Here is a 20,619-nt window from a genome sequence, read left to right on the forward strand (position 1 = left end):
GGATTTTAATATTTTGTTAAAATTCAGACTATTTAGCATAACATCCAAGATGCTTCAGTTTTGATCACTGCCTTCTATGCCAAGTAAAAGAAGTTTTATCACTTATATTAATGCTAGCAGGATATAATAAATCTCCTTTCAAAAATAGTTGGATGAAAAAATAACTGTGATACAGACATATTTAACATGAAAATTAATATTGGATTGATAGCTTAGTAATCTAAAAATGTGTCCATTATTGTTTGTGTATAGCTGTAGATTTGGCGTATCAACTGATTTAAGCACACACTGAACTCCAATATGTCAACCTAAATGTTATATTTGCAGCTTCTCATTGCTTTTGTGACAGAAAATATTCCTATAGTATGTTTACGCACAGCACATTCTTCAACTTTCAAGTTGGAATTACCTTACCTTATTTAATTCAATAGAAAATCCTCATTATTAGAGAACAAAGATAACAGTTTGAGATTATGTAAGGACTTTTTTAGTCCTTTCCCTGTAGGTATTTTAAATGATGAGTAGCCATTCTACCATTATTTGTTATGTCAAGTAATTTATATGATTTATGATTCCTGTCTGTTAATTATTTTCATTTTGTGGCACCCTCAGGGCTACCTCTCTTCTAAACTTATTCCACAGTTTTTTTTTGTTGTTGTTATTGTTTGTTTTTTAGCACTTATCATCAATAGGGACATACTTAAAAAGCACAACCCTCTATCACAAAGTTCCCCATATCTAGTATCAAATAAAAAAATTGCTTGCTAGACTATTTTAAATATAGATCTTTAAATTAGCTAAAATTTACTTGACTACTATAAAGACCCTAAACAAGAAAAATGAAAAATACAGATATTTTAAATGAATGTATTTGCCTATAGGGACTAGAAAAATGTAAGACTTGTACAGTTACAATATAATGTTAGATGTTACAATATAGACTCTATCAAGGCTACCCAAGAAAGAGGAAATCATACGGGAAACTATATATGGTGTGCTATGATTTTTAAATGATTTTTTCAAACTGTAATATCTGCATAGGGGTAAGTTTGACAGTATGGATAAAGACCTAGCATGGCAGTGCATTGATATTTAGGATATAGAACTTCCTTTGCAACTGTGGTATCTGTATATGACATTCCAGTATTTTTCTTCCCAAAGCTCTTAACCTGATGAAGAGCATAAATGAAATTATAGGAGGTAAGCTCATATTCCTGGCAGATAAGAATATTTTAGCACAGGAACACTGAGAAATCTGTGAAAAATGTATTGAAAGTTTGTAGTTTCCCCTTAAAGGAAGGTTATTTGGCAAAAGAAAAATACCACACTCCCAGAATGTTTGCACCATGAATATTTTACAACTCCAGTGCTATTTTACCAGAAGCAAGTTTTTGATATGCCTTCTCGAGGAGCCGCCGTATTTCGGCAGGTAGCAATACTTACTGTCTGTAGCTGACCAAAACCACCAAGATGGCAGGAATACAGCAGAGGATGATGATGAAAGCCAAAGCCAGCAGGGCCCCTTCGGTATAGCCGAGACTTTCTCCTCGCTTTTTAATGCTGGTCACTGCCTCTGGCGTCCGGATCTCCAAAATGCGTCCTCCTTCCCCATAATATGGCTGAAAGTCTTTATTGATATCAAGCAGTTTGCCATCTAAAAATCTTTATTGTTAGATAAACAGTAAAATCAATATTAACAGAGAAGGCCTTTGAGTAAACAAAATATTTTTGGTAATCTCTTTTAATATTTTGTTTAATTATAAGCTGAGTCAGAAATCTTATTATAAATATGACAAGCGTATATAGAAAGCAAGAGCAATAGAGTAACAGTTCTATGTGAACATATCAAACATACTAATAACAATGACCCTTACTATGCTTATAGACTTGGCAAAAGTAAATAACAATGTTATTGAAATTTATATCACTATGTTGAGATTATTTATAGTAAGTTACTCAGGTGGGATAAAATATAAATTCTGAATTATATAGTATAATTTAAGAACATATTCCTGCATTTCATTTCTGTGGTTCTCAAAATAATTCTGTAAAATAGAGCCTTAATACTGATTTACTATAGACCACAAAGTTACAAAGTTATGGAAACAAATCTGAGATACCAATCCAAGTCTTCATAGTATTTAATTAGGTTTCACCAGACCACCCTAAACGTCGACACTCTCAAATCTCAAACCAAAATATTTTTATGGGAAAGAATGAACAAATTAAAAGGTTTTCTTCTTCCTAGGAACGGAATACTAAATAAATGATGCAGGCAGTGAATCAGTACATTCAGGACGATAAGAATTGGTGGTTGATTTATCTAGTGCATGCCTGCAAAGTCCTTTCAGTCAAGTCTGACTCTGCGACCCAGGCTCTTCCACCTGTGGGATTCTCCAGGCCGGAATACTGGAGTGGGTTGCCATGCCCTCCTCCAGGGGATCTTCCTGACCCAAGGATAGAACCCTCACCTCTATGTCTGCTACACTGGCAGGCAGGTTCTTTACCCACTAGCGCCACCTGGGAAGCCCGATTTATCTAGTAGTTCTTGTAAACCATTTCTCTAAATAATGCATTTCCAACTATGAGTATTGTGTTGGGGAGAAGAATTAAGGAATAATTGTTACTTAATTTAATTAAACTGAACAATTTTGTCACCTATTTTATGCTGTAATTAGCAGACGTTTTTTTTAAAGATTCCTCAGGAACATTTAAATGATCTTTTACATATCCTAAAATATTGATATAACAATTAGGTTCTTAAAACCACAGAACCACAAATGTCTTAAGTTATTTGTATTTTAATTTCTTAAGACTTCTATCCATAAAAAGTGAAATGTCCTACTGTAGAAAATAGAAAAGCAAAATAGTTCAGAAAGCAAAATTACTCAAATGCCCATAACGCAAAGATAACAGCTGCTAATATTTTGGTGCACTAATCTTTTTTTTGCTATTAATAAGCAGTTTTATATATTTGTAATTACATAGCACATACAAAGTGAAAATATCATTTTAGAAACATGTTTTAATATAAAATACCGATGTGAAAAATACAAAGAAATGTGAAAGAAAGATTTAAATGGCTCAAAATTTCACCATCAAATAGTAACTGAAGATTGCTATCCCTGTGCATTTTATAGGCCATTTCTTCTCTTTTGATACTTTTTACTCTAATTTTCCAAGTGACTGTGCTGACTTTAAATCTAGTTAAACATGCTGTTCATAGCTTCTTTACAGAAAAAAAAAAAATAGATGCCTGATATCAGATAGGAATCCTTAAATAGTTTATTAATCTTTCAATTTAGGAAACCTAATGGTTCAGATAACTCGTTTCAGTTTTAAAGCTACACAGGGTCAGGGGGGTTCATGTTTGGGACTGCATGTACACCCGTGGTGGTTTCATGTCAATGTATGGCAAAACCAATACAGTATTGTAAAGTAAAATAAAGTAAAAATAAAAATTAAAAAATTAAAAAAATTAAAAATAATAAATAAAGCTACACAGCTTTTTATTCAAGTTAGCATACTATAATACAAGGCAGTTAGGATGTGTGTTTGTTTTTATTTTTTACAAATATGCTTTTGTAGATGAAAAATACACTTTTCATATCAGTTTTTCCTAGGTCATTTTCAGATATGTTTGGGAATACAATAAAGGTTTTTCCATTTTTCCAAGCACTAACTTGGAATGGAATTGCACAACACTTTGATTGAATGTTTATCAGATAAAATAAGAAATTCCAAATGAAGTACAGATTAAGAGTTACATCACAAGAACTGTATCATTAGACACTGGGAAGGATCAGAAGTAGACAATGAGCATAAACTGCAGGGAAAAATTATTCCTATCATAAGGACAACAGATCACTATTCTATTGGATTTTTACTGGATTCTCACTGATATCCAAATCACATAAAGGGAGATTTATTAGTCTTTTTACACTACAATAATTCCATTATTTAGATATTTATTTTGGTTTGTTTCTCAGTTTAAAAAATCATAAGTATTTTTTTTTTTTTTTACTAGAAGAGAGCATCACATTTGAATCCAAAACTGATTTAGAACAGTTTTTTGCTCTATATATGAGAAAAAATTATCTAGGCAAAAATCCTTGAGGCATAAAATTTTCCTTAAAATATTATGAATTCGATTCCATTGACTTTTGGCATTTTATCATACAGATGGAATTTAAGGCATCAATTTTTGTTCCTTTATGATTAAGTCATCTTTATTTTTGTTTCAATGGTTTAAAAACATACTCAGTTGCTTTTAAAGGACATCTGACTACATTTTCATTGATTCTGCCTGTGATGTAATGAAATCTTTAAATTATACTTTCAGGTTTTGTTTCTGTGATAACTACTACAATTTTTACCTCAGTTCAGTTCAGTTCAGTCGCTCAGTTGTGTCCAACTCTTTGTGACCCTATTGACTGTAGCACTTCAGGTTTCCCAGTCCATCACCAACTTCCAGAGCTTGCTCAAACTCATGTCCATCAAGCTGGTGATGCCATCCAACCATCTCATCCCCTATCATCCCCTTCTCCTGCCTTCAATCTTTCCCAGCATCAGGGGTTTTTTTCAATGAGTCAATACTTCACATCAGGTGGCCAAAGGATTGGAGTTTCAGCTTCAGCATCAGTCCTTCCAATGAATATTCAGAACTGATTTCCTTTAGGGTTGACTGGTTTGATCTCCTTGCAGTCCAAGGGACTCTCAAGAGTCTTCTCCAACACTACAGTTCAAAAGCATAAATTCTTCAGTGCTCAGCTTTCTTTATAGTCCAACTCTCATATCCTTACATGAGTAGTGGAAAAACCATAACTTTGACTAGACAGACCTTTGTTGGCAAAGTAATGTCTCTGCTTTTTAATATGTTGTCTAGGCTGGCCATAACTTTTCTTCCAAGGAGCAAGCATCTTTTAATTTCATGGCTGCAGTCACCATCTGCGGTGATATTGGAGCCCCTCAAAATAGTCTCACACTGTTTCCAGAGATATATGCAATTATCAGGTTGTATCTTGATTGTCCTCTAAGTTTGTTTTTACATCTTTTATCATTTTTTTCTTTCCCTTAATATGCTGTGAGCTTCTTATTTCATTTTGCCAATTTGTTTTTCATATGCCTTTTCATTACAGGCAAGTCCAAATTTGGATAGTCAATGGATTTTAGGAGATTTTCTCTCTAAAGATGGAAAAATGTACCCCAAAGAAAATTCAGGGCTTTTTTTTTTTCATATTTTTTTCTGACTTCAGGACTAAGAGCTCTATTGTCTCCCAAGAGCCATGTCAATCCTTGAAGGTGAAATCTAACTGACTTTATCTGGAATGTACACTAATCCACATGTAGTCAATATGAGAAGAGGAAAGGCATACTCCAAATGGCCTGACGGTTCCAGCCTGCTACCATGTAGAAGAAGGTTGACCACACTATTCTTTTGTGGAACATTTTTTACCAGAAAGAGGTAAAGATTCAGGACATGTAAAACACATATACCATTTGTCTTATGTGGTCTTGTTTTCTGTTGGGAACATTAAACTGTTTTCCAGTGGTTTCTATAAGAGAATTATTTCCAGAGATATATTCTCCTCTGAGTCATCAGAATGTTATTTCATTTATTTTGTTTTTCAGCATTTATTACTGACACTGTTTTTCTCCTTGCTTACTTCTTTTAGGAAGGAAATAAAGCTGTCAGATTCAAGATCAATAAAGATGTGATATTTGTTCTTTATTCTCATCCATAGTCTACTTAGCTGCTTGTCAAAATCCTTTTAACATCTAAGGGTGAAGTGAACAGATCCCTTCTTAGCATTTCAGTTCAATTCAGTCACTTAGTTGTACCCGATTCTTTGTGACCCCATGGACTGTAGCATGCCAGGCTTCCTTTTCCATCACCAACTCCTGGAACTTGCTCAAACTCATATCCATTAAGTCGATGATGCCACCCAAGCATCTCATTCGCTATCATCCCCTTCTCTTCCTGCCTTCAGTCTTTCCCAATGAGTTAGTATTTCACATTAGGTGGCCAAAGTATTGGAGTTTCAGCCTCAGCATCAGTCCTTCCAATGAATATTCAGGACTGATTTCCTCTAGGGTTGACTGGGTTGATCTCCTTGGAATTGAAGGGACTCTCAAGTGTCTTCTCCAACAACACAGTTCAAAAGTATCAATTCTTCGGTGCTCAAGAATTGATATTCTTTATAATTTATATTCTTGATATTTCTTTATAATCCAACTCTCACACCCATATATGATTACTACAAAAACCATACCTTTGACTAGATGGACTTTTGTTGGCAAAGTAATGTCTCTGCTTTCAAGTATGCTATCTAGGTTGCTTATAGCTTTCCTTCCAAAGAGCAAACTCCTTTTAATTTCATGGCTGCAGTTAACCATATGCAGTGATTTTGGAGCCCCAAAATATAAAGTCTGTCACTGTTTCCCCTGTTTCCCCATCTATTTGCCATGAAATGATGGGACCAGATGCCATGGCCTTAGTTTTCTGAATGTTAAGTTTTAAGCCAGATTTTTCATTGTTTTCTTTCACTTTCATCAAGAGGCTCTTTAGTTCTTCTTCACTTTCTGCCATAAGGGTGGTGTCATCTGAACATCTGAGGTTATTGATATTTCTCCCGGCAATCTTGATTCCAGCTTGTGCTGGAATACATATATGTATTCTGCCCTACATATATGTTAAATAAGCACGGTGACAGTATACAACCTTTATGTACTCCTTTCCCTATTTGGAACCAGTCTGTTGTTCCAAGTCCAGTTCTAACTGTTGCTTCTTGACCTGAATACAGATTTCTCAGGAGGCAGGTAAGGTGGTCTTGTATTCCCTTCTCTTTAAGAATTTTCCGCAGTTTGTTGTGATCCACACAATCAAAGGCTTTGGCATAGTCAGTAAAGCAGAAGAAGGTGTTTTTCTGGAACTCTCTTGCTTTTCAAAGATCCAAAGGATATTGGCAATTTTATCTCTGGTTCCTCTGCCTTTTGTAAATCCAGCTTGAACATCGGGAAGTTCACGGTTCAGGTACTGTTGAAGCCTGGCTTGGAGAATTTTGAGCGTTACTTTGCTAGCATGTGAGTGTAATTGTCCTAGCATTTAGTTAAAGTTAAGTCGCTCAGTCATGTCCGACTCTTTGTGACCCTGTGGGCTGTAGCCCACCAGGCTCCTCCATCCATGGGATTCTCCAGGCAAGAATACTGGAGTGTATTGCCATTTCCTTCTCCAGGGGATCTCTCTGACCCAGGGATCCAACCCAGGTCTCCTGCATTGCCAGCAGACGCTTTAACCTCTGATCCACCGGGAAGCCCATATACATTATCATGTGTAAAAGAGATAACTAGCAGGAATCTACTGTCTAGCACAGGGAGCTAAGCTAGGCTCTCTGTGATGACCTAGAGGAGAAAGGGGATTGGGAGGGATGCTTAAGAGGTAGGGGGTATACGTATACATATGGCTGATTCACAATGTTGTAAAGCAAAAAATAACATAACATTGCAAAGTAATTATATTCCAATATTAAAAAAAAAAGAATAATGAATAACTCAGAAAAAAGTACAATATGTAACCATAGACCATCCTTCATTTTACCTTGATGATTCAGTGTCGCAGTGTACATACCAATGTAGAAAAGAGGAGGGTGATCAGGAAAATGTATTTTGTACTTCAAAAGCCCACACCTAAATGGTGGAGGAACGACTGCTTGTTTCCGTGATCAGTAAGCACTGTCGGTCTCTGAAATAGTTTCACGGAGTGGGCAATGGTTCACATATCTGCCCACATCCTTAGCACTTGGATCGGCTTAACTAGTCCACAATTCTTTTAACTAGGTTCTAGTATTTAGTTTTCCGATTATTTGAATTTTCAGTATTTTAACTCTTTTTCCTGGATTTAGGAAGTTGAAAGAAGTTTTGTCAGACCTTGGTAGTTAGATTCATTTAAAAATATGTATTTTTAACCATTGCAATTCTAAATGCAGTTTCTAAAATATACCAGCTTTTTCTACTTTCTTTATCTTTTATTTACTATCTGAACAGGCTAATGTTAAGTAGCCTAGGCATATAAAAAATATGTACAAGCTAAAATTGTATTTGCTTATTTTCAAATTTAATTAAGTTTTGTTTTAAAATAGAATTGTCTGTTTCTGCTCAGGAGGTAGAATGCCACAGGAGAATGTGGCACCCACCCTAATGACTGGAAAGTCTATAAAATTGAAATTATAAATTTTGCAAGCATAAAGAAAAAAACTGAATTGCAAAGGGTAACAGTTAGAAAAAGTAACCCACAAATACACATGGGGTTTGCACTTATTTGCAAACTTTTCCCTATTGACCACCATAAAGATAGATTGGGTGCAAGTCAGGGAAACAGAGAAAATCCTCTATATAGTGAAGGGATATAGGAAGTAATCAGCTAAGGCTGGGGTGCTCTGCTCTCTGCAATTCCCTGGACCTGTATCTCATACAAAGCAAGAGCTACATAGAGAGAGAGGAAAGAAAGCTTAAGTGAAGGTCCACTGCTTCTGGAAAAGAGTTATGAGCAAAATTCACCCCATCTGGGAGAGAAGAAGGAGATTTCTGTAGCCAAAGACCCTGCAAAGTAGAGGTCTACTACCTGTTGGGGAGGGGCAGGGACTCTCTTACACACAAGAACCTCCACAATTATGAAGTAGATTATGGATACCACAAGAAGGAGCAAAAGAAAAGATGAGAAAGCCCTGTCCTGAGTCCTAAGCACACGGACTAGACAATGAAAATAGAACCTCCCAAACCCATCATCACCGCATCCCCACCTTAAGAGTAGAACCATGCAGCAAGCAAGGGCCATTTGCTACATCAGGGGAGTAAGAGAATGGAGAGAAAGCCCTCATCATAGACATTCAGGGACTGCTGAAAGACACAGAAAGCAGGAGAACTAGACAGAGAATTCAGGTATGGGAACCGTCACATAGGGACTCTAACACAACTCTGGTTAATATTTTATGAGATCTAGCGTAAGGTGGAAAACATGCCTGAAATGAGAAATTCAGTAAGGTGGTAGAAACTGAAAAGGAAATAGAAGAGGTAGAAATAGAAAAGGAAAAAACATTTTTTTGAAAGACATAAAAATAAAGAATTCCTTTAATGTGCTTAATGAAAGGCTAACACAGATGAGTCAGAGAACTTGAAAAAAGGGCAACAGAAATTATCCAAACAAAAATATAAAGAGACAAGAATGTTGGGGGAAAGGAGAACAAGAATAAAACACTCAAAAGTTAGGAGGACAAAACAACTTTTAATGGGAGTCTCAGCAAAGGAATAAAGACAGAATAGGGTATAAGATATATTTGAAGATATTTTGTCCAAGAATATTTCAGAAATGAAAACAATAAGAACAAAAACTCCCCAGACAAAAATGCAGATTAAAGATACTCAAAGAACATCAAGAATAAAAGCAAGATAAAAATGATATGCATAAATTGTAAAAAAATCTAAGCAATTCAGATAACTCATATTGAGAAAAATCAAAATACTCATAACCTCATAAAATAAAATATGTAATTAAAGAGTATCAATGTCATTCTAGTTTTCTACACATTTATATGCTTATTTGGATTTTTTGATATAGTTAAATCAGTTTTCAAAAGTTGAAGTGAACACCTTAGCTGAAGTACTTTTTTTGTTTTTTTTTCTAATGTTTTTCCAGCAAATTTTAACATTGTTAGCTTTTAGGATAAGGGAAAATTGAGAGGATAATCCTATTTCCATTGGTCTGGACACTAGGCAACAATCCTAAGTGAAGTTGCTCAGTCATGTCTGACTCTTTGCGACCCCATGGACTGTAGACTACCAGGCTTCTCTATCCATGGAATTTTCCAGGCAAGAACACTGGCGTGGGTTGCCATTTCCTTCTCCAGGAGATCTTCCAAACCCAGGGATTGAATCTGGGTCTCCCACATTGTAGGCAGACACTTTACCATCTGAGCCAACAATCCTAATGTCCTAGTGTATTCGTTCAGTGTTAAAAGTAAATATACAAAACGTTTTATAACTTTAGAATAGATAATAATGTCTGATAATATCTTTGCATTATCAGCCTTGCATTATGTAATATACCTATGTAATTTCATTACAAAACATTTCAAGAAACAATTCTAGGGTTTAAATTAGACCAGTGTTTCACAGCTATTAGTTCAAGGTGAAGACTACTAAGAAAAAATTTTTAGTACTTCACAGATATTCTGTCCTCTCCTCAGTATAATTTTTTTAAGTTTATAGTTACTATATATTTTTTGCTTTCTTCTTGGCTATAATAGTTATTGAACTGAATTTAGAGTTCTATTCTTCACAATATAATATAGGTTTGGGAAAAGTTGTTTAGAATGAAGAACGTGTACCTTATATACTTCATATTGTCAGTTGAAATCTAATTGGCTTCAATTTCCAAATCTTTTATCTCTAAAATATTTGTAAGTACAATTCAAATTATAATCAACATTATTTTACTCTCTAGAGATAGGGTGTCATCCTAAAGAACAGAGATACTTTTAAATTTAAGAAAACAATTTAAATTCAATCTATCATTATATTTTGAAATAAAACCAATATGTATATAAACGAATCCAGATGAATTTAAATAATTGTTAATAATGACAATTAATAGAAAGAACATATATAAATTACTTTTAAAATCATGCAAAGAGTTGACTCATTGGAAAAGACTTTGATGCTGGGAGGGATTGGGGGCAGGAGGAGAAGGGGACGACAGAGGATGAGATGGTTAGATGGCATCACGGACTCGATGGACATGAATGTGAGTGAACTCCGGGAGTTGGTGATGGACAGGGAGGCCTGGCGTGCTGCAATTCATGGGGTCACAAGGAGTCGGACATGACTGAGTGACTGAACTGAACTGAACTGAAAGAACTTTTAAACTAATAAAGTAAGCAAACATTGACTTAGTAGACATGAATGCAGCTTCATTTGGATGATGATTCTAAAGCCCGAGAGGAAGCAATTGCTTCAGTCATTTGTGTTTCCTCACAGTGATTAGTATATTATCTTGCAAATGGCCCAAATATCTATTATATATAAATTTATTTTATCTCAAATATTAATACTTGACAACTATGTCTTTTAAAAAATTAAGTTGATATTAAATCGTATTTTATTATTGTTAAAATAAGAATAGTTGAATGTTGATGAACAGATATAAAGTAAAATTAAATTCAGGATTCATGAGTTTTAATAAATAAATGGATAAACATATGCTTACTAAATAAAAATGTGCACCCATACATGGACATACATGTAAATTTATATATGCATATATTTATTTTTGTGCTGTTTATTATATATAGAGATTAAAAAAACTAAATTCTGAAATAATGTGTTTGGGAGATATATATATATATAGCTTATACATATACACACACATCTCTGAATATTTGGAATATACACATTTTATTATATAATAATATGTATTTTTACTATATGTTTTACTTTGGATAAGAATCACATGCCAAGAATATTTTGAACACTAGGTGTCTCTAAAGTAAAGGAGAAATTAACAACAACAAAAGCTATTCTAGAATAACTTCCAAAGGAGATTCTATAACAGCATTTTGTTTATGATTCTGATAGTTTCCTTATTTTTAGGATTTATAACTCATATACTAAAATTCACACCAGGATGAAATGTCACATGGACTTAGGTGGAAGTGACTATATCCTCTGCTCTCCACCAGCAAGTCAGGGGAAAAATCAGATACTAATTTTTGCCTATACTGGAAGAGCTTGAAGAAATTAGGCTTATTCTTAAAATTCAAGCCTATTAACATCATTGCAGGCAAACTGCCACTTTAAGAATGAATCTGTGCTTTCCCCTCTAAGAGCCAGGTTTGTGGAGTAAGAGTGGAAGAAGATACAAGGTGATCTCATTGAACTGCCCCTTCCTCTTAAGCGTAATGGATCTTCTGACATCTCAAGAGAAAGATCCTCAGAGTCCACTTATCTTACACTCAGACATGAAAATTCTAGGCTTGAGTACCCTAGGCGTAGGTTCTTAGATTATTATTATTATTATTATTTTTGCTCACACTTCACTTTGAAGAACAATTTGGTAGGTTTTAAACTTTTAAGTGGGGATTCCCTTGTAGCTCAGTTGGCAAAGAATCTGCTGGCAATGCAGGAGACCATTCGATTCCTAGGACGGGAAGATCCCCTGGAGAAAGAAAGAAACAGCAACCCACTCCAGTATTTTTGCCTGGAGAATCCCATGGACTGAGGAAACTGGCGAGCTACATGCCATGGGGTCAAAAGAGTAGAAAGCGACTTAGTGACTAACCATCAATCACCACCAAAATTTAAGTACTTAGCCTCACTGTGGTTTTGATTTGCATTTCTCTGATAATGAGTGATGTTGAGCATCTTTTCATGTTGTTGTTAGCCATCTGTATGTCTTCTGTGGATAAATGTCTGTTTAGTTATTAGGCCCATTTTTTGATTGGGTCATTTATTTTTCTGGAATTGAGCTGCAGGAGTTGCTTGTATATTTTTTAGATTAATTCTTTGTCAGTTGCTTCCTTTGCTATTATTTTCTCCCATTCTGAAGGCTGTCTTTTTATTTTGCTTAAAGTTTCCTTTGCTGTGCTGAAGCCTTTAATTTTAATTAGGTCCCATTTGTTTATTTTTGCTTTCATTTCTAATATTCTGGGAGGTGGGTCATAGAGGATCCTGCTGTGATTTATGTCAGAGAGTGTTTTGCCTATGTTCTCCTCTAGGAGTTTTATAGTTCCTGGTCTTACGTTTCGACCTTTAATCCATTTTGAGTTTATTTTTGTGTATGGTGTTAGAAAGTGTTCTAGTTTCATTCTTTTACAAGTGGTTGACCAGTTTTCCCAGCACCACCTATTAAAGAGATTGTCTCACCAGTCAGAATGGCTACTATCCAAAAGTCTACAAACAATAACTGCTGGAGAGGGTGTGGAGAAAAGAGAACCCTCTTACACTGTTGGTGGGAATCCAAACTAGTTCAGCCATTATGGAGAACAGTGTGGAGATTACTTAAAAAACTGGAAATACAACTGCCATATGACCCAGCAATCCCACTGCTGGGCATACACAACAAGGAAACCAGAGTTGAAAGAGATATGTGTACCCAATGTTCATCACAGCACTGTTTATAATAGCCAAAACATGGAAGCAACCTAGATGTCCATCAGCAGACGAATGGATAAGAAAGCTGTGGTACATATACACAATGGAGTATTCGGTTCAGTTCAGTTCAATTGCTCAGTTCACAGCAGGATCCTCTATGATCCACACCCCCCCCTCCCCGGAATTCTGGAAATAAAAGCAAAAATAAACAAATGGGATCTAATTAAAATTAAAAGCTTCTGCACAACAAAGGAAACTATAAGCAAGGTGAAAAGACAGCCTTCGGAATGGGAGAAAATAATAGCAACTGAAGCAACTGACAAACAACTAATCTCAAAAATATACAAGCAACTTAGGCAGCTCAATTCCACAAAAATAAACGACCCAATCAAAAAATGGGCCTAAGAACTAAACAGACATTTCTCCAAAGAAGACATACAGATGGCTAACAAACACATGAAAAGATGCTCAACATCACTCATTATCAGAGAAATGCAAATCAAAACCACAGTGAGGTACCACTTCACACCAGTCAGAATGTCTGCGATCCAAAAGTCTGCAAGCAATAAATGCTGGAGAGGGTGTGGAGAAAAGGGAACCCTCCTACACTGTTGGTGGGAATGCAAACTAGTACAGCCACTATGGAGAACAGTGTGGAGATTCCTTAAAAAATTGCAAATAGAACTGCCTTATGACCCAGCAAACCCACTGCTGGGCATATACACTGAGGAAACTAGAAATGAAAGAGACACATGTACCCCAATGTTCATCACAGCACTGTTTATAATAGCCAGGACATGGAAACAACCTAGATATCCATCAGCAGATGAATGGATAAGAAAGCTGTGGTACATATACACAATGGAGTATTACTCAGCCATTAAAAAGAATACATTTGAATCAGTTCTAATGAGATGGATGAAACTTGAGCCGATTATACAGAGTGACGTAAGCCAGAAAGAAAAATACCAATACAGTATACTAACACATATATATGGAACTTAGAAAGATGGCAATGATGACCCTGTATGCGAGACAGCAAAAGAGACACGGGTGTGTAGAGCGTACTTTTGGACTCAGAGGGAGAGGGAGAGGTGGGATGATTTGGGAGAATGGCATTGAAACATGTATACTATCATGTAAGAAACGAATAGCCAGTCTATGTCCAATGCAGGATACAGCATGCTTGGGGCTGGTGCACAGGGATGACACAGAGAGATATTATAGGGAGGGAGGTGGGAGGTGGGTTCATGTTTGGGAGCGCATGTATACCCGTGGTGGATTCATGTCAAAGTATGGCAAAACCAATACAGTTTTGTAAAGTAAAATAAAATTAAAATTAAAATTAAAAAAAAATAAAGAAAAAAGAAAATGTAAATAAATAAATAAATACTTATAGCATTAAATTAGGATTATCTATGGGGATAGGCAATGGCACCCCATTCCAGTACTCTTGCCTGAAAAATCCATGGATGGAGGAGCCTGGTGGGCTGCAGTCCATGGGGTCGCTAAGAGTCAGACAGGACTGAGTGGCTTCACTTTCACTTTTCACTTTCATGCATTTTCATGGAGAAGGAAATGGCAACCCACTCCAGTGTTCTTGCCTGGAGAATCCCAGGGACGGAGGAGTCTGGTGGGCTGCCGTCTGTAGGGTCCACAGAGTCCGACATGACTAAAGCGGCTTAGTAGCAGCAGCAGCATGGGGTATATTGCAACCATAGTGCTGTTACAAACAATAAAAGTACTCACTTAAAAAGCTCATTTCTGTCGATGGCTCTGTTGGTTTGGGGATCGATTGCATAGACAGTCAAGTCACACTTCGTATAATCTTCTAGAGAAAAGGCATCACCATGCCGGCGAGCACCAATGGACTCCACCACAACCTTTGCACCAGGAATTTGCTCCTGAACATAGCGATCCAAAATCCTATAAATCAAACAAAGCACAAACATGACATTCGGAAAGATTAACAGGGGGAAAAAATCACCCTCATCTTGAAATGCCATTTAGTAAATGAAAAATGATGACAGCCTGGTGTTTGCTAATGCTTAGTGAATACTATGGAGAAGGCGATGGCAACCCACTCCAGTACTCTTGCCTGGAGAATCCCATGGACGGAGGAGCCTGGTAGGCTTCAGTCCATGGGGTCGCGAAGAACTGGACACAACTGAGCGACTTCATTTTCACTTTCATGCATTGGAGAAGGAAATGGCAACCCACTCCAGTGTTCTTGCCTGGAGAATCCCAGGGATGGGGGAACCTGGTAGCCTTCCATCTATGGGGTCACACAGAGTTGGACATAACTGAAGCAACTTAGCAGCAGCAGCAGCAGCAGCAGCAGTGAAAACTAACTCTAAAAAAAAATTCACCATGTATTTAGAACATTTAACTCCCAATGATGCTAGAAGCCGAATAAGGTAGAAAGAGGTCATCAACCATGTCCTCTTTAAGTCTAGACTTAAAATTTATGATACCAATTGAACTTCTACATGGCTCATGAGAAATGCCAACTATGTTGTACAAATAAAGCTGTCTGTGCTTTATAGGAGCCATGGGGTCTTAGAACTCTTGAGTTCATATGGTTGGTGTTATAAATTACACCTTTCACCATATTTTGTGATACATACCATATAGCTATATACCAAGGTGCAAGAGTCAGATACTTGTTTCCCTCAGCGTATAAAGACCCTTAGAAAACTATAGCAGTGGAAGAATGTACATATTTTGCTTTGCCTGATTGATCAGATTATGACAAAATCCTCAGAGGCTATTTAGGGAACACAAATAACTAAAGTGAAAGTGAAATTTTTAGTTACCAAGTCCTGTCCCATTCTGTGTGACTCCATGGACTGTAGCCCACCAGGCTCCTCTGTCCATGGAATTCTCCAGGCAAGAATACTGGAGTGGGTTGCCATTTCCTTCTCCAGGGCATCTTCCCCACCCAGGGATCGAACCTGGGTCTCCTGCATTGCAAGCAGACTACCAGCTGAGCCACCAAATAACTAAAAGATATATCATTTAGTACAGAATTAGTAATATTCAATAGAAAGGAAATAAACAACAGTAATGCATAGGTAATTTTCTGTAAAGTATAATTTTTTTCTAATTAGAAAATGATTTTAATTGAAAGTATAACTTATAGCCAAATAAAGGCAATTTCCTTAATATTCTTTTTCTTATTAAAAACTTCATATTATTAATCCTTGAAGATTAGCTCTAGAATGCAGATTATTAAATATAGACATTTATATGTAAATTAATTAGTTTTAATAACTAAACATGACAAATAGAGTCCAAGCTGTGAAGCATTTGGGGGGGAATGAGGAATAATATATTCTAAAGAATTTTGGTGCACCAGGAAATATCTTTTACTTCAGATGCCAAAATTGACCTGCTTTCTCCTCTATTAAAAAAATATATTGCCTTCAGGGTCTGGTATGTGCTTGGTTTCCCTGTTGAAAGAGAAGCAGGATATGAAACTTTGGAGGAAATGGCTGTACCACTGAGCACAAGTCTACGGTGTCCACACCAGAGGGCATCGCCAGTGTAAATGAAGTGTCTCCTTGTTTACTTTTAAACTGGTGTAGAAGAGCATAGTTGACGTTTCTCTTATTGAAGTACTCCTCATTCTTTTCCTTTTCTCTCATCATCAAGACTTTTTTCCTTAAACATTTAGAGGTATTTTGGGATAAAGTTAAATAAGGTCAGATCTGAAGTCTTTTTTTGAAACTTTTTCTGATAAATATATTAAAACTAAATTTAAGTATTTTAAATATGAACATATTTTCAAAAAATCAATCTTTCTGTTTATCATCTAGGTCCATATACCTAAGCATTTCTATAATATCTGCCTATGATATATATATATATATATAAAACATTAAACATATACATATATAAATATATAGGTGTGATATTCATAATAATGAATTTTTAGACCTTGATCTTCATATGTACATAGATAAAGCGTTGCTTCCAATTTTTTAACCTCATTTTTTTAAATATAACTAACTACTTACTTTGAATTGGCAAATATAAATTAAAGCTATTGTTTACATTGCCCTTATTTATATCACTCCACTTTATTCATTTATTAAGCCAGTTCACACACACATTTTGAAATAAAATTTCATGTGGATTTACAGTTCGTATTTTCATTAAGTAATTCTACCAGTATAAGTATCTGCATGCCCTAGGTCACTGTCAATTTATGATATTATGACTTTGAAGGCTTTAATTATTAGACTTATGCTTAAAGTGAATGTGGAGTGAAAGTGAAAGTCGTTCAGTTGTGTCCAACTCTTTGCCACCCCATCTGGAGTGGGTAGCCTTTCGCTTTTCCAGAGGATCTTCCCAAACTAGGGATCACACCCAAGTCTCCCGCATTGCAGGTGGATTCTTTACCAGCTGAGCCACAAGGGGAGTCCAAGAATACTGGGCAGCCTATCCCTTCTCCAGGGGATCTTCCCAACCCAGGAATTGAACTGAGGTCCCCTTCATTGTCAGAGAAGGCAATGGCACCCCGCTCCAGTACTGTTGCCTGGAAAATCCCATGGACGGAGGAGCCAGGTAGGCTGCAGTCCATGGGGTCACTAGGTGTCAGACACGACTGAGCGACTTCGCTTTCACTTTTCACTTTCATGCATTGGAGAAGGAAATGGCAACCCACTCCAGTGTTCTTGTCTGGAGAAACCTAGGGACAAGGGAGCCTGGTGGGCTGCCATCTATGGGGTTACATAGAGTTGAACCCTATTGAAGTGATTTAGCAGCAGCCTCTTCATTATAGGCAGATTCTTTACCAACTGAGCTATCAGGGAAATCTAACTTTAATAAAGTAAGTTATATAATATATATATATATATATATACACATATATGTATGCATATGCACATACAGGGAGAGAGAGAGGAGGATCTATAATACGCTTTATCAATCTGTAACATCTGTGTCATACACAAACACTGTATCAAGGGAGATGCCTGTGATGATGCTTACATAATGTTAATTGTGCCCTGAATCTAAATTCTTGGAAGCAATACATCAGTTGAAAATATAAGTAGTATAATTGAACATTTGGCAGTATGGTATTTAATTATGGCAACATTTTTCAAAACAACAAACTGTCTGATATGTGAAGAATTAAATACAGTGTGAATGAATTGGTATAATAATTATAATACTTAAAAAATTAAATTTACATTTAGGGTTTATTGTTCTACTTCAGTTTAAAAGATCAGTAGCCTACTCACAATATTTAGTAATAGGTTATTATGTGATCTTTAGACAAAGTTTCAAAGTTTCTATAAAGAAATATGTTAATAAAGTTATATGCATTATATGTTCACATATGTTTATATCTAAATATATGTATCAGCCAGTTCAGTTCAGTTCAGTTCAGTTGCTCAGTCGCGTCCGACTCTTTGCGACCCCATGAATCGCAGCACGCCAGGCCTCCCTGTCCATCACCAGCTCCCAAAGTTCACTCAAACTCATGTTGATCGAGTCAGTGATGCCATCCAGCCATCTCATCCTCTGTTGTCCCCTTCTCCTCCTGCCCCCAATCCCTCCCAGCATCAGGGTCTTTTTCAATGAGTCAACACTTCGCATGAGGTGGACAAAGTACTAGGGTTTCAGCTTCAACATCATTCCTTCCAATGAGCACCCAGGACTAGTCTCCTTTAGGATGGACTGGTTGGATCTCCTTGTAGTCCAAGGGACTAACATTTTACTGTGCTACCACATGACAGCTAATTATTTAAAATTTAAACTAGTTTGTGATTTAAATTAAGAATTGCAATCTATATAGCCTTCTTATAATAAATGTTGAAAGAAAAACTTTTTTTTTATGTGAAACACCTTTTTTTAAATCACAGAGCAAGAGAACTAATAAACTGGCTCAGTTAACTGATTTATTATCAAAGGTAGTTAGTTTTGGTTGATTTCCCTAAATTTTCATTTACAGCAGCACTTGTCCAATTTCTTATATGTGCCTTTCACCAGAAATTGTGTTATAAAAAAATAAGTGTAGCAGCTTTATGGAAATTGTTTTATAACTAAAACAAATATTTACTTACAGCTAGCTTTTCTTTTTTTACACTAAAACTGTTACACCAATCATCTTTTCAGTTACCCATTTGTGTGAATGAGCCACAGTAAAATTGCCATTTGATAGGTTTTTCTGGGCATGTGTTAGAGCAGCTCACTCCTCCTCCACACACACAGCCCCCAAAATAGGTTGGGTTTCTAATTAGGTCTGCCTTCTAAGAAGCATTGTGCAGGAGGAGTGGTTAGGAACCCAACCTGCTGCTAGCTCATAGATGTAGATTCTAATTAAATTTCCACCACTGGCATCTGTATGTTTGTGAAAATTACTGAGCCTCTCAAAATTTTAGGAAACTCTTCTCTGCAAAGGTGAAAATAATAATTTCTACCTCAAAGGCCTCTATGAGGCATTATTTAGATAACATCCAATTAGGCGCACAAAGCCCAGCAAATAAAAAACATGCCACAAATGTTAGCTATTTGTTGTGGTGGTTGTAAAAACTCTTCAGATTTCATGATTGCAAACCCTAGTTAGCCTTTTGTTGAAGTAAATATGTTTTATATTTAACTAGCAACATAGGGAGCTCCACTCCAGGTACCTGTCAATATTTTTTCAAAAGCCTGGCTAAAAGAATCAATAGGCACTGCAGATGGCCAGAGGGATACGCAGCATAGCACAGGCTTTCCTAATATTCTTAACTAATTTTCTCTCATACAACAAACTTGTAGAGACTTCACCCAGACCATATCCTCAGCAATATTCCAGGTTCTATAGAACATCTTGTTAATGACATTAGGAGATATCTTCTCTAAGATGTCCCGCAGGATAAAATCATTCCTCCAATCCTGCATTTCACTCCGAAATAGTTCTGCATTTCCGATGGAAGTGATTTGTTGTTTGTTTGTTAGTCTTTTCTTAATTTTGTAACTGATTTATATTTTTTTCCTTTTTTTGTGTGTGCTTCTTTCAACTTTGGCCTTAAAATGATGAAAACCAAGTTTGTTTCCTACTTTGTAGTGTCTCTGCAGGAGGTTTTAGCCTCTTTATTATCAGTCTCATTTTCATTCTTTCCACAATGTCTTTCTATTCTGTTTGCCATATTCAGTTTCTGACTTATGTTAAATGTTTTTTACCTTGTTTCACTGTATGAACCATTATAAACTGTCTTAATTCTCCTTGTATAAAGTTAAACATTAAAAAAAAAACTAAATGTAACCTCTATTACTTAGATATAAGTGCAATTATAAATAAAATAGTTTGTGTTGCTGCTGATACCAATGGAATTTTCTTATATAAACATGTGGTTGAATTTATTCCACAAGCTAATAAAACAGCAGCACCGAAAGGTAAATTGTATAGAAGTTGGAAAAAGTTAAGAGAAGAGCTACAAAAATGATTAAGGGAATAAAGGCACCAATCATTGCTGATCAGGC

The 20,619-nt window shown here is 36.0% G+C and overlaps 1 protein-coding gene across 10 annotated transcripts in view; it reads right to left on the reverse strand.

Annotated features, from left to right (window-relative positions):
- PCDH15 (protocadherin related 15) overlaps positions 1–20,619 on the reverse strand; it is a 910,832-nt gene that overhangs the window by 31,769 nt on the left and 858,444 nt on the right. For all 10 annotated transcript variants that reach the window (XM_018041648.1, XM_018041647.1, XM_005698156.2 and 7 more), the window contains 2 exons: positions 14,893–15,069; positions 1,444–1,662 (listed from right to left, as the gene is read on the reverse strand). In XM_018041648.1, coding sequence (XP_017897137.1) covers positions 1,444–1,662; positions 14,893–15,069 — 396 coding nt within the window. The remainder of the gene's footprint in view (positions 1–1,443; positions 1,663–14,892; positions 15,070–20,619) is intronic.

This window comes from Capra hircus, chromosome 26 (genome assembly GCF_001704415.2).
Source record: "Capra hircus breed San Clemente chromosome 26, ASM170441v1, whole genome shotgun sequence".
Classification (NCBI taxonomy): Eukaryota; Metazoa; Chordata; class Mammalia; order Artiodactyla; family Bovidae; genus Capra; species Capra hircus.